General features: G+C 47.5%; 1 protein-coding gene across 2 annotated transcripts in view; it reads right to left on the reverse strand.

The window, feature by feature from the left end:
* The window catches only part of egl (Egl_like_exo domain-containing protein), a 286,622-nt gene that overhangs the window by 44,971 nt on the left and 226,239 nt on the right, over positions 1 to 15,412 (reverse strand). For both annotated transcript variants that reach the window (XM_075670761.1, XM_075670760.1), the window contains 2 exons: positions 9,998 to 10,078; positions 9,823 to 9,942 (listed from right to left, as the gene is read on the reverse strand). In XM_075670761.1, the coding sequence (XP_075526876.1) occupies positions 9,823 to 9,942; positions 9,998 to 10,078 (201 nt within the window). The remainder of the gene's footprint in view (positions 1 to 9,822; positions 9,943 to 9,997; positions 10,079 to 15,412) is intronic.

Here is a 15,412-nt window from a genome sequence, read left to right on the forward strand (position 1 = left end):
TGAGGAAAACGTTGGCACATCCACCACGCAGCTGAACAAGCCCTCTTGCCATGCAGATCCCTTTTTCGAGTAGAAGACTGGTGTTGCTGTCTGAAATTTCTTTGTAGTCACTGAACGCGTCGCTTCTTACTGCGATGGCTATGCTGGATCTAGGAGGAAGCATCACATAGTCATCGGCAATGTAAAGGGCATTGAATTTTTCTTCAGTGTTGAATGCTGTGACAGCGTGCTTTGTTGAAAAGGAAACACATGATTCCCGCAAGTTGATTACAGCGCCATTATCCTGCAAGAAGTCCATGCCAATAATCAATTCTCTTGAGCACTCGGGAAGGACAATAAACCTAGCGACGTACGTGAAGCCTCGTATTCCTATTCTAGCCATGCATTTGCCAGTGGGGTCGATGAGGTGTCCTCCTGCGGTGCGAACTTGTGGCCCTTTCCAAGGAGTCAGCACTTTCTTCAGTTTCCTGGCAAGCTCACTACTTATTACCGAGTAATCTGCACCTGTATCCTCTAACGTGTTCACTTCGTAACCGTCTACAGACACACGCAAATCGGAGGCAACGTCGCTCTTACGGCACTGGTTTCTGAGTCCCTCGTCGTCGCTCAGAGTCATCGATGGGGGTTCTTGTCTTTTCGTGTCGGCAGCGACCTTACCTCCTGAGGTCGCTGACTCGAGTTTTCCAGATGTGGGCTCTGTGAACGGCGTCTTAGAGAGCTTGAAGACGGGTGAGGGCTCGGTGACCGATGCCTCAAAGGCGCTGCTGATCGAGGTTGGTGTTGCTGGTAGGCGTATGGGGAGCTCTGACGAGTGGACAGGTACTCTTCGATTTCCAATGGACGCTCACCATTTTGGGGGCAAGGTGCATTCACCGGAAAGCCACGAAGCCCTGCCTGGCGATAGTGGCACATTCTGTACAGGTGGGCAGCCTGCCCACAGTGGTAGCAGAGAGGCATTCAGTCAGGAGTGCGCCATACATCAGCCTTCCTGAATCTTCTCTTGGGTGGCGACAGCATAGTTTGAGGCATCGAGCTATTCATAGAGGAAGTGGTGGCAATGTCAGCACGTACAAGAGTTTGCTGCAGCACATCGGCATATGAGACGCTCGGTTGGCACAGTCGTGGTGCTTGGGGCTGCGCACTGAGCTGTAGTTCCCGGACCACCTGTCTGACCTCTTCACGAACCAGGTCTGCCAGCAAAGAGAGCGCTGGAGTGTTCTGGTCAAGCCGTAGCCGCTGGAGCTCTTCTCGCACTACAGATCGCATGAGCTCTTGTATGATCTCCACGCTATTTCCAAAGACGGCTGGAACTGCGTCTACAGAGGCGATGTTCATCTCCCGGTTGTACATCCTTGATCGCTGTTGCAACATGCTTTTCATTGTTGTCGCCTCTGAACGCAACTCAGCGACGGTGCGCGGCAGGCTCTGAGACAACCCTGCAAACAGTTCCTGTTTTACGTTCCTCATTAGATGGCGTAGTTTCTTGTCCTCGCTCATGTTCGGATCAGCTCGGAGGGATAGGCGGGACATGTCTTCTACATACATGGCCACGCTTTCGTTGTTCCACTGGTTTCTGGCATGCAGGGTAGCTTCGGACCTCTTCCTGTGGTCGGTACTCGGGTAAGTTGCCAGCACCTCCCGTCGGAAATCATCCCACAACACAAATGTCGCTTCGTGGTTTTCAAACCACGTTCGAGCGCTGTCCTCTAATGCGAAGTAAACGTTTCGTAGCTTGCACTCTCCGTTCCATCCGTTGAACTCAGCGACACGCTCAAAACGTTCCTGCCAGTCCTCTGCGTCTTCAAATGTGTCACCATGGAAAGGCTCTGGCACCATTGGCGAGTTGACTACGATGTGAGTTGGCGGGGTTTGAGTTGTCATCTCGGTAGCGTTTCCGCTAGCAGATGCTGACGCTCCGATAGAAACCGGCAAAGGGGGAAAACTCACCACGCTCACCACGTAGGTGACGACTGCTGCGTTGGTGAACAGGAGTAAACTCAATGGGTCCAAGTCGCCGTGAGTCTGGGCTCCTTTCTCTGACTTGAGAAGGGCTTGAAATCATACCCTGCACCTCCACCAGATTTGTAACGCACAGTTGAGTGACGGTGCTTTAATCACTTTACCTTGGGCGAACTTGTGCCCGACAAACAGCTAAACGAGAGCCTCGCTAGATCGTCCACAGTCCTTTCGCAAGAGACCCGCACCTCTTCTTCTTTTCTCGTGTCCCGCGCTGATGGCACGTTGCTCCGATTGCGTGTGCCTTGCGAGCCCGTGTTGCCAGCTTCACTGCCGCTATCTTTTGCAGGTAGCAGTAAACAGCTGGACAGACGCAGGAAGCGGCTGGCGCGCGTAATTTGAAATCATCTTGTGTCAATATATTTTGTCATAAGATGACTGCCAAACATTGTTTCGCCGCCACTGAGTAGTTTCACACTGCCAGTGTCATCGCGCTGCTTGCGAAGACCACAAGATGCTGATCAGTGCTCTGTCTGAAGGGGCACAGAGCACTGTGCCAATGCCGAAATTATAGACGTCTGTATGGATAACAAAGTAACTGTTTAGGTTCGGCCATTTCAGTAAGGCTGAGTCCGTGATGGCCTGAGCGAGGTAGTAGAATTTTTCCAGTTGCTCCTGCATTTATACCCAAGCCATGCCCTCCTTCAACAGTTGGGAATGAACTGGCAGTAGCAACCTACCATCCCGAGAAAATTGCGTACACCACTCATGTCTTGCAGTTCCAGAAACTCGACGATTGCTCGAACTTTCTCTGGGTCTGGGGACACCTGTCCTTGTTGTGCACAGTATTGAGCAAGCTCACTTCTGCACTGCTCTGCAGATTTGGACCTTGGCGGGGCTGAGTATAAGGCCGTACATCCGGAGTTTTTCCAGAACTACTATGCCAAAGCTCCTCACTATGTGCCCCCGTTGTTGGCACCGAAAACAGCGCACTCAGTTGTGGTCTCTTTCCCGAGGCCTAGCAAATTCAACTCCATGCCGGGGTCGGCTCGCCCATTCAATGAACGGCCTATTATTACGAGCGTCACCCTCCACTATGCTTTGTGTTGAAGTGCATCCCTTCGCATGTGTTTTGGGTGGTAGTGCAGCACTGGCTGCCTGCTTCCCACATGTGTAGGGGTTTAGAGTGCGAGCGCTCAGCTCTCAAGCACACCTGCTTGGCCGGGTTCTTGCAATTGGGGAAAGGAGACAGGGCAGCGTGGCTCAAGAACCTCACTGGCGGGCGATAGTCGCACACGGTGAGAATGTTACCTTGAATGCACTTTGCCTCGGTGGCCAATTCCTCTAAATCTCGGAAGTGGCCGCTGCGCAGGCACACCGAAAAGGTCAGATGTGCCTGCCTGATCATCCGTTCGACATGCTTCTCGTTTGAGGCTTTGGGCTGAGCGATTAAGAAAGGGTCTTCCATTGCATATATGTACTCCTGAAGTGATTTGTCAGGAGCTTGTCTGCAGAGCTCAGGCTCTGACCGCATCCTATTCTCATAGTCAGTGGGTAGGAATTTGCGCAGAACTCCTTGAGGGTTGTTGCATGGCGTCTGGAAAGCCGGTACCACCTAGCTGCCGTGGTAGTAGGTGCAACAGAAACAATGCGCCTGAGCACCTCCAGATCATTCAAACCCAGAGCTCTCTGGTAGCGTGCCAGGGAGTCACAATAATCCCTGGCACTGAGCCGGTCACCGCATCTGCTGTAGGTCGGGACGGCCAACCGGCCAGCCGTTGGCGTGTTGGTTGAGGGAGAATGAACAGTCTTCTAGCTCAATCAGTGGTGCGGTTTTCAGAGGTATACCGGCCGGCACGCCATCCCCAGAGCAAAACAGGCTCCTAGTGGGGTGCGGCTGCTCACAGCCACCACAGGGGGAAGCAATACATTAAGTGCACAGGCCGCTTGCAGCCAGCGTCGACAAAACAGGTGTGTAGTCGAAAGGTGCGCCACTGGGTGCCACCCACTGTACTCCAAAGGGAGATATGTGAGTGAAATTAGTGGCTGCTCTGTTGTAATCCCCGCAGGGAGCCATGGCAGGCCACTGGTTTTGGCTGCTTATTTTCATAGCAGCCAGAGGGCTAAAGTTGGAGATTCTCCAATGTGAGCAGGTACGTAGCACCTCGTGTCATCCCCACAGGGGGTTGTGCAGGTGAGGGTGTAGGAGTTCGTTGCTCGACGGAGGCGCTAGCCCCGCTCCCGAGCAACATGGTGTCTGCCTAGCAGACCTAATGCAGAGAGCGTGATTCGCAGAGGCGAATGCTTAATGAGCAACTGAATCCGCATTGAGCACCAGTGTAGGGGTCCTAAGGTTTAACAGGAGTACCGACCACCACGAGCTTGAGCTTAGCGAGCCACAGGGCAGCGTCAGCTGTTTCCTCTTGTACTCTAGCATGCCGCCGTGCATGTGCTCAGACTGCTAGAGAGGATGCTAAATGTACATGGGGTTTGCTGTGTCTGCAAGCATTCCTCCAGCATTGGAAACTTCACAATGCGGCAGGTTTGCCAGGCGTGTTCGCTGTGGCCGAAGGCACATTAGCAGGTGACGGAATGCCTTAGAGGAAACTGCCCAAAATGTCCAGCGCGATTGGAGAGGTTCTTGTGTTTACTGAGAACCGGTCACTGTCGGGCTCTGTGACACGTGGCAATTTCACAGCATGAGAGAGAGAGCTGATGGAATCGTGCTGCTTGGCCAGACAGAGTATGCGCTCCAAGTGGCTGGGTTGGCGTATGCATACCCCATAATTCCATCTGGGCAACCTGTAGATCCCAGGAGCAGAACTTCCAAGGCACCTACAGAAAAGCCGCAGAAGTGTTCTATCACACAACCTCTGCATGTCTGCTCTGCCAACAGATGCACATCTGCTAATTGAACAGAACTTGTAGTCTAGGGTTTTCTCAAGCTGCCTTTGTGCGTAAGGTTAAGCTTGATGACCAACTCCCTTTTGCTCGCCTTGTACGGCCAGGCTTCGGCGACATCAAGGCAAGCAGAAACATGACAACGCACCGTAGAATACCAAGCACAACAACATTTTACTGCTCCAGAGGATTCACGTGGAAGCAGGCTAGTTAGTTACAATCACAACCTTTACTGGGGTCGTTGTGGCGCGCGACGTTCGGCTCTCCGCCGTATCTGTGGTAGCGGTCGGGTCGCTGGAGGGTTGGAGTTCACGCTGCTCTTTCTCGAGAGCTTTCCGCACCCAAGCTTTGTTCAGTGTCTGCCTAGCACACCGCGGGCAGTTTGCGGGGCTATTGTGCGGGGCGCGAGCGCGGCTGGAAATCAGCAGATAGAAGCGAGTAGTGCATCCCTGAAGAACAAGCAAAAACTGACTTTATTTTGTGATCGTCCAGCCTTTATGGCTCGGTTGCACACCCTCGCACAACTTCCCTTTCCCGCACACAACGCAATAATATTTTACTGAGTGAAAAAGGGGAAAATGTGTCTGGCTGCTGCTGTGTGGCTGTGAGGCCGTCACAGGGCAAACAATAGCAGGGCGTGACAAAGGATGGGAATGGGATGTTTACCTGAGGTCCTTCCTTCGTCGTGGCTCACAGCCTTCTCCTCTTTACCGGCGTTCGCCGGCCGCACCGATTTCCACCACCCTGCCTTGTTCTCTGCTCAGTCGAACAGATGCAGGGCTCCGTGGCCACGTGACCATTACAGTTGCAAGAGGGTTGCATCACCGTGAGAAAAGTCACCTGGCTCCCCGAACAGGAAGAGGAGAAAAAGGAGTCTGCTCTCCTCGCTTCCTTAGCAGGGATGGAAGTGGCCAAGAAAGTTTTGGAGCAGATTTGGGAGCAGCAAATTTGGCACTCTGGAGTAGGTTTCCAGCATGAATTGTTCATTGTGGAGCAGCAAATACGCGTTCTGGCGCAGCTTGGTAAAGGTCAATATGTGTGAAATGCAGGCAGATGAAGAAAAGGTGTTCCTTATTTGACTTTGCAGAACACTATTAGGTTATGGCAGATCAGTTCTGCGAAAGCCAGCACGACGAGCAAAATTCATGACAGGGGAAAATTGTCATCCACCTGACTGTAGCATAAAGCTGCAAAGGAAATCCATACAAATTTCTGAGAAACCACCGTTAAATTACATACAGGTTGTGTAAACTAAGTGTGGCAAAGAAAAAAAATAACCGAAGGCTTTCTGTGAACAGCGCCCACGCTACGTTGATAGGCTTGTGTTAATGGCAGTCGAGCTTTCTTTTTTTAATTGTGAACAAGCAAGTAATATCGTATTTACTCGCATAATGATTGCACTAGCGTAATAATCGCACCCCTGAATTTTGTTGTCCAAATTTGATTTTTTCTTTCTCGTGTAATGATCGAACTTGTCGCAACGATATGTCGTGTTCTAAGCCTAGCTAATGATGATCACGCTTACCATCTGTTGAATGCTACGTGAACGACTTTTGAAGACGTACCAAGTGGTCTGCATGCACCCAACATTTTTAAGCAGATGCCTCATTTCATTTGTTTCATCACTTTCCACACTTCCATGAAAAAAAGATCTACAAACAAACTTGCCTCAGCTTTATTATTTGTAAGCTTCATAATGGTCTTGGTCAACAACAACATAAAGGGCTCCTTTCGATTCTTCTCATCTGCACTCGTGGGCACGCAACAAACTGCGAGCGGCAACCATAGTGGCCACGTTTACACTCATACATTAGAAGCGTGCCCCTATTCATAAGCCAATGCTTGTAACACAGCTAAGATATTCGCCCACCCTTAGCGGACACAGGCCGTATTAGAATAGCAGTGAAAACAAATACCGCAGTTTCCGCAGCATGCCCGCCATGTGTTTCTATGTCATTGGCAAAAGTGCGCCCATCTCTGTTTCTGTCCCCTCAAAGTGGACATGGCTGCGTTATTGTCGCAAGCTTGCCAATATTAATGATATTATTCATTGCTGATATGGAAGAAACTGTTTCAATGAACATAATGTACTCATGAGAAGAAAAATAATCGCATTCGGCGCATTCAGCTTGCTCCACTGGCTGCCATTTTTGTTTTGGTGTCCCGCACTGACAGCGGCAGCTGCCTGCTTGTCATCCCGCAGCAAATGCAGGATGAAAAAAAGGAAAATGTTTCTTTTCGTGGGAAATTTAACCCACGTAATGATTGCACCCCTGAATTTGCTTCAATTTTTATTACAAAAAAGTTAGATCATTATGTGAGTAAATATGCAGCAGAAGCTTGATGTGGGCGAGTTGGTTGAGCATACTTAATGAAAAAAGAGAGCGCTACGAAGACAAGGACGAAAGAACAACATGTACGACAGACAAGGCGCTTGTCTGTCGTACATGTTGTTCTTTCGTCCTTGTCTTCGTAGCGCTCTCTTTTTTCATTAAGTGAGTAAATATGGTATTTCATTTTAATGAACTAACATTTACTACCTTACTCAATAAGGTGCCAATACAAAAGTTGTCGAATACGCCGAGAAATTACCGATAACAGCATATATATAATGATCTAGGTCTTGTGGGGTCCTTTTTTCCGACAAAGAAAAAAAAAACAAGAAAAAGCCTGCGAAGTTTGTTTTTTTAAATCCAAGTGACAACGCGTCCTCACACCAGTAATATGAGTGGTTGCAGACATAAACGTTATCATCAGTACATTGTGCATATTACGAACATGCAAAGCTGGGCCATGGTCTTGTGACAGTTTGGAAAGCGAACCATCATCAAACTTCGCATCTGATAGGGATCGAAGATGCATGCCAGAAAGTGCTTACACGGCGACAAAAAAGCGCAGCCGCTAGTTCCCAGTGCCCGTTCGATGAGGTTTGCATAAATATTAATGAAATCTTTGGTGTGCAGAACCATTATCACAGTCACAGCAGGTCTTTTCTTTTTTTTATTTTTTATTTATTTCATGGGCTTTCTTATTTCTTAAAATGAGTCTTCACGAACCGTATGTTGTTTTAAATGCTTCTATTGGTCATTTATCAATGTCATCGACAACTCTATAATTGACATCTTATCGATTACATAAATTTATAAATTTGGCTAATTAAACATCATCATCATCATCAGCCTGGTTACGCCCACTGCAGGGCAAAGGCCTCTCCCATACTTCTCCAACTACCCCGGTCATGTACTAATTGAGGCCATGTAGTCCCTGCAAACTTCTTAATCTCATCCGCCCATCTAACTTTCTGCCGCCCCGTGCTACGCTTCCCTTCCCTTGGAATCCAGTCCGTAACCCTTAATGACCATCGGTTATCTTCCCTCCTCATTACATGTCCTGCCCATGCCCATTTCTTTTTCTTGATTTCAACTAAGATGTCATTAACTTGTGTTTGTTCCCTCACCCAATCTGCTCTTTTCTTATTTCTTAACGTTACACCCATCATTCTTCTTTCCATAGCTCGTTCCGTCGTTCTCAATTTAAGCAGAACCCTTTTCGTAAACCTCCAGGTTTCTGCCCGATATGTGAGTACTGGTAAGACACAGCTGTTATACACTTTTTTCTTGAGGGATAATGGCAACCTGCTGTTCAGTTTTTCATTTTCTTGTTGCCTAGTTACAGTTATGCCACCAAACACAAGTACAATCACAGGAAGCCGAAGCTAAAACGGATTGTTTAGGCTTAGACTGCAGGGCTAAGCGCTAGCCAACGCATGCCTATGGCTGTGTGGTTGCCACTGAAAATGCACATCCTGCTAAATTTGGGAACTTCGTTCAAAATTAGTGTTTTGGCGCGGGTTGGTGCAGCTCGATGGTTTGGCGCAAGATGGCACAATTGGCGCAGCACTTCCATCCTTGGCGGAGGATTGCATACAAATATGATCCTTCATAATTCCCACAAAGTGCAGAAGATGCATGACTGAATGCATTTGCTGCCTCTTTGTGTGTGTTTGTGGGACTTGAGGTGCCTTGGAAGGGGGGCACCTTCTGTAACCATCAATCATGAAATTCGCTGATATAGCCTCTTGATCGTGGCAGGGATGTGTCACTAATAATAGTGACAGGTCCTTGCCACATCAGTCTCTCGGAATGGCGGATAATGATGCAATAGAAGGAAGGGAGTCATTACAATGTACAGCCTCAGTTTTTGCATCATCACTCTTAGCCATGGCTGTTCAATTACACACTCATGTGGCTGGGCTCCAGCATACAATGTTTCACGTGAAACCTCAATTTTGAAGTGTTTTCGCACCTTGAGGCATGTCATTACTCTAGTGCTTTGCCTTAACAGAATTGCAGAATCTATATCATCTTACCAAACCAATGCATGCATTGAGAAGTCATCTTACGTATTAATAGGACTAGTTTCCACTAAAGACATTTGCTTTGCCCGTACTCAATATTATTGCACAACAGAGAAGAGAGCAAAATGCATCTAGTCAATGGAAAATAGCGCCTAACCTTTCACCACTGCACTCGACATGATGCAGCAGGCCACTCCAGAGAGAGCTTGATTGAGTGGCCATATGCACAGAGCTTGGTGGAACACATATGCGTCAGTCAACACTTTACCTTCAATTTTTTGCGTGTGGCATCCCTGCCACAATCAAGAGGCTATATCAGCTAATTTCATGATTGAGAGTTACAGAAGGGGCCCCCCTTCCAAGGCACCTCAAGTTCCACAAACAGACACAAAGAGGCAGCAAATGCATTCAGTCATGCATCTTCTGCACTTTGTGGTTTATATTGACAAATCATATTTCTCAATAGAGAGTTTCAGATTAGGGGCGCAAGTGACTTGCATATCCAAAATGCCCCAAGTGTGCTTGGGTTTCGCTGGAACCCCCAAGTGGCTTATGTGCGCAAGCAGAACGCGATCTGAACTATTTTGGCAGATTGTGCCTGAACTCACCTGGTCTCGGCGTGGATTGGCTGGCCCACTGTAGAGAGCGCAAAGAGTCCCCAAGGACACATTCTTCACCTTGTGCACGGGCTTGCCGACATCCTGCTGCTGCAGAGCTGCGTGTGCTGCCTGCATGGTCCAATTTCATGCCACGTGTGCTCAAAGCACTTGGGCAAAAGCATACCTGGGTGTCAAACACATTCTGCAGCTTGATGCCAAACTGGAAGAAGAGGGCTGCACTGTCGTTCCTGCAGTCATGCATCACCTGCACACATGCAGCAAGTGGGCATCAGTACATGCCCAACATGCCTGTTCAGCCACACTTGCATTTTAATCAGCTAGGTTTGTGCTTACCACAATGACAGTATGTATGATAGTCAGTGATGTTGACCATGCTTTGTAGATTCGTTACCACAATGTGGAAGTGTCTCCACCGAAACTGTGGTTAACATATGTGAGAGATATAAGCCAACCAAACTGATAAGGTAAGCTAGCTTGAAATGTGCAAAACTGAATTTCAAAACAGGGCTAACCAGCAACTTCAAGAACAACAGTTTTCAAAATGTTCTTACTGCATACTGACATGTGTACTTCTTTATCTTTATCGGGCGACCACTTCTCACCGCCTAACAAATGTTATCGCACAGCGCAGGACACGCCTGCATGTTTCTTAGAATGTTATCGATGGTTCCATCCGCTGTCTTTCCCCCGCAACTTGTGTAATCCGATTGCATGTATGCGTGACGCAAATAGTGTGGAAGACATGTGGGCCCCAGCGGTTACTCTGGAACATTCAACGACTGATATATAAAAGCCGACGCGCTTGACCTGCTGATCAGATTTTCGCCGATCGCCAAGTGTGTTCGCTACTACCGTTGTTCTTTGAGTATAGCCTGCTTTTGAGGGCACAAGTTCGCCCAATAGAACGCCAGTTTCTATAATCACAGTTTGGCTGCCTTCTTCACTGTCACTACTACGCGACAGTACGGTATGCTCACAAGCAAGTTAATGCAAGAAACAAAGCTATCCTAAATGGCGGGTCGCCTTCAGATTCCTTTGATGTGCATTTGTTGCACGTAACATATTTACTCACACAATGAATGCACTCACATATTAAAACGCAACCCCAACTTTGCTCTTCAAAATTAAGATTAGCCCCTCTGTAATAAATATACTCCCAACTGTTGTTCCTTGCAAATGAATGGCCGTGCTGGAGTCTACTAGAGGGTGCTATTCTGGACACTGTCAAATCCTGCAATGGTGGCACACTGTGGCAATCAGAGCTGTTAAGATCTGGCAATGCTAGCATCCCCAGTTCAAGACGCTGGGGCATGCCAGCAACGCAGGTGCATGCCAGCGTCACTTCTTGGTGGAAAAATTAATGGACCCTGCTGCGGTGCAGCACAAGAGCCAATCAAAATGGCACATACACTGCTGTACAGCAAGGGAACCAAGAAGCCGTACAAACACTCACCTTATTTTTAAAGCCAAGCTATGATAGAAGATATGCATAAAAGATATGCAACTAGGGGATGATACACAAAAGATGTGATCAGTAGCACTAATGCCACAGCAGGAATCTTGAATGCACGGGCCTGCAAGCACGTGTTCTAAATACTACTATCGAAGCAGCCTCTGATAAGAAGCTGTGCTACAGATGGTCTGGTTCTATAACATGAAGTACACCAACATCATTTAAAAAAGCTAAGAGTAATTTTTTCTTTCATTTTAAACAGTGCCAAAGAAGCATGGACAAGAAACAGCAAGCGACCAGCGTTGTCCCATCCTCCTCATTGTCTGCATCTTTTTGGCGCCATTTAAAATTAATGATCCCTATAAGCTAGCTCGCGCCCAAACCCTTCTGTGCAATTTGTTGTCAAAGTGTGGGTGTCAAAGTGTTGCCTACGAACATTGTTGGATGTAGTGGAACTTGCTGACGGTGTGGTCAACGAAAGTGTTTTTTTCTGCAAGCCTCTAATTCATGAGACTCCAGCAACATGTGGAGGGCTGTCAACATTGTGCCACATTTGCCACAAACAGGAGGCTCATCACCAGTCAGCAATTACAAGTTTATGTCATATATGTGGCTGATTCTAGGTCAAGAGATCATGACCTCGGTTAGTTGTATTTTTGAAATAAGTGGCAAATTTCCTAACTGTGGTTTAATGGCATGCAGCTTATTAGATGTTGCCAACAGTTCCTAAGGTTTTTGTTTAGGAAAGGTTTCCAGTCTATGCGAGGGACAGCTATACAGGAATTAGTATCTTTTGTTGCTACTGATGTGGCGATTTCGTTAGCAAGCATATTACCCTCTAGGCCTCTGAGCCCAGGAACCCAGAATATTATGACATGTCTATGGGATAAACAAATGGTGCATAACATTGAATAGAGCTCAATAAAAACTCGGTTTTTGTGCTTTTGTGGAGACATTAGACCTTTTACAACATTCAATGAGAATGTGAATATTACTGCTTTCTCTAGTTTTAATTCTTGATGTGTTTCAACATGAATCATACTGCATAAGCATTTGCAGTAATGATAACTTGTCTGGGGGTGCAATATGTCAGATTCTGAGAAATAGCGACCAACAGCCACATAAGATACATCAACATGGGACTCTGCTGCGTCAGTGTAGATTTCGGAGCCACTTCCACTGAAGCTCAAGAAAATGAATTCTGATTTGGATCTCTGGAGCATGCTTTGTAACTTCTAAAAAGGTATATCACATTCTACTTCTAGGTACGTTGCCTGTAACTATTTTGCTATCATTTAGTACAGCTGTGTTTTTAATGTGTCGGAGACTACGATATTATGTGCAATTTTAATTATGCAAGGTTATCATGTATCAGCGCAATAGAAAGAATGTTCCCAAATGGGAACAATAGCACAAAACGGTAGTAGGCACGCCGCTGATGCAGTAGCTGGCATTGACTTGATGAATGACCATTTTCACCAAACAGATGCCTCGCCACAAGTTTCTGACCCTTGAGGAAGCTGTGGAACTGGTCCTTGACGATAATTCTTTGGGAAAGTTGACATTGTACTTTTGCCTGCATGGAATGCGGATGACATACTCTCTGACGAAGAGGGGGACGCCGAAATTGCACAGGTGGATGCACTGCCTAACGAAGTTTTCGGTGAAGCAGAGGCGCACACTTAAGATACAGAGAAAAATGAACCCGACGACAAGGCAAAGAAAAGCCCATTCGAAGGTAAAAAAGCGAGCCAAAGCGATTCCTAAGTGGAAGTGCACTAAGAACAGGAGCTCCATGCTTAGTGCAGCAGGGTAGCCCTTGCGGGTGAATCATGCTAAATTAGTGCATGAAAACCCATTTCAGCTTTTCACTCGCTTGCTCAAAAAGGAAATTATTGATCTGATAATTGAAGAATTGAACTGCTATGAACTGCTATGCACAACAGCAGAATGAGCGTAGCTTTGAACTGAGTGAAGAAGACATTTGTCAATTTGTAGCAATTGTATTCTTCAGTGGCTACCTGAAGCTTCCTCGTACAGACCTTCACTGGTCAAAGGCTGACGATCTTAGTGCACCACTTGTATCGTATACAAGGAGTTGCCCCAAATTTCAAGAAATGAAGATATAAATTCATGCCACTAATAGCACAATGGTAGAAAAGGGAGATAAAATGGCGAACACACGGCCACTTTTGCGGCTAGTCGTTGCTTCATTCCAACAGTTAGGAATATTCTCAACTAACCTCAGTGTTGATGAGCAAATGGTACCATATATTGGTTGGCATGGCTGCAAAATTTTTATAAAGGGTAAACCAATACACTTTGGCTATAAGCTGTGAATTCTCTCATCGTCATCAGGTTACCCTTTTCACATTGACGTTCATTACAGAAAAACTGATCAGCAGAACGAAAAACATCCACTGGGAAAGCGCATTGTAATGAATGTGCTGAAATGTGTAGAAGAGCTAACAAACCTGTGTATATAAGGTGGCCCTACAATCTGAAAAGACTTGGTATATAAGAGGCTTTGGGGAGTGGGAATAAACATTGTTTTGGTTTCCACCTTGCCGGTAGTCCGCCTCGTCCCTCAGCTCCTGTGCAGAACATGGTGTCAGAAGTGGGATCGCGCCGTTAACGCTGACATGCCTGACACGGAATCCACCCCCGCCGAGACCACCGAACCGAAAGTGCAGATCGTTCACACTGGTGCATCTGGTCTGCGCCCACCGGAGAACTTCACGTTTTCAAACCCGGGAGAATGGCCAATGTGGATTTCGACGTTCAAGGATTACGCTTTCGTGGCCGGCCTCCACAGTGCCGGCGACGAGGCCCAGGTATGAACACTTCTTTACTGTATGAGACCGTAAGCCAGGACCATTCTTTCGTCCTTGGGGGTGTCAACATCGGAAGCGCTTTCTTTCACTGCCGTCAAAGAAAAGTTAGATTCGCACTTCGTGCATCCAGTAAATGAGATATAAGAAAGTCGTCGTTTCTACTGCCACACTCAGCAGCCGGGCGAATCTGTGGATGACTTTTTCTTTTTGGCATTACGCAACCTGGTAAAGCGCTGTAGCTATAACAGCCCACTCGTCGAGGACCGCCTTGTTTGCGACAGATTCGTCGTAGGCATAGGTGACGAGAAACTGTCTGATCAATTGTGCTATTGCACAAAACATACCGCTGAGGAAGCACTGTGCCAAGCTTGCATACACGAGGACGCAGTAAAAGAGCGGTTATCACGCGCTAGATTAAATATGGATAACGCTCTTGCCGAAATGCTAGATATTGACTCGGCTCAGTGAAACGATACGCCCACCCTTTCGCCGCGTTTCCGCGACCAGTCTGAGCACCCGGCTAGGTTATCGTGTGGCTTTTGTGGACGACAGCGTCACTCGAAAAGATTTCCCAGCCAGAAAATCAGTCTGCCACTACTGTAGAAAGCTCGGACATTTTGCCGAAGTGTGCATGAAGAAGAATGCAAATGAGCGACTGGGTTCCATTGAACTTCACAATGTGGATTCATGACAAGCAAGGTACATAGACATACTAGTGAACGGGCACCCGGCCGAGTTTAAGATAGACTCTGGCGTGCAAGTCTCTGTTGTCTCGTCGTCTTTGCCAGGCCGACCACGGTTGCTGGATGATGTTGAAGGAGAAGACTTGAACCCTGGCGAACAGAGTCTGCACGTTCTTGGTACCGTTAAAGCAACCTTACAGTGAGGTGATAAGTCCACAGTGTAGACCTTGTATGTGGTTGAACGTCAGCGCACTCACCTGCTTGGGCTCCCTGCAATAGAAGCCCTTGGTGTTGTTCACTTCCTGGATTCTGCTGAGTGCGTTCATTGCCCCCCAGCCAAGATTTTCCAAGGGGTGGGAAAATTTTTGCAAGCCGAATATCGCATTTGTGTTAAACCCGGTGCTCGTCTATTTTTCTTGAGCACTCCAAGGCGGATTCCAATCCAATTTTTTTAAATGACGTTGTCAAGAAAGAGCTAGACCACCTGGAGTCGGAGGATGTCATAAGGAAGGTAGAGATCCCAACTGAGTGGTGCTTCGGGCTTATAGTCGTGCCCAAGCCATCGGGCAGCTACAGAATCTGCATCGATCTGACGAAGCTGAACGAAG

Source organism: Dermacentor variabilis, chromosome 9 (assembly GCF_050947875.1).
Source record: "Dermacentor variabilis isolate Ectoservices chromosome 9, ASM5094787v1, whole genome shotgun sequence".
Taxonomy (NCBI): Eukaryota; Metazoa; Arthropoda; class Arachnida; order Ixodida; family Ixodidae; genus Dermacentor; species Dermacentor variabilis.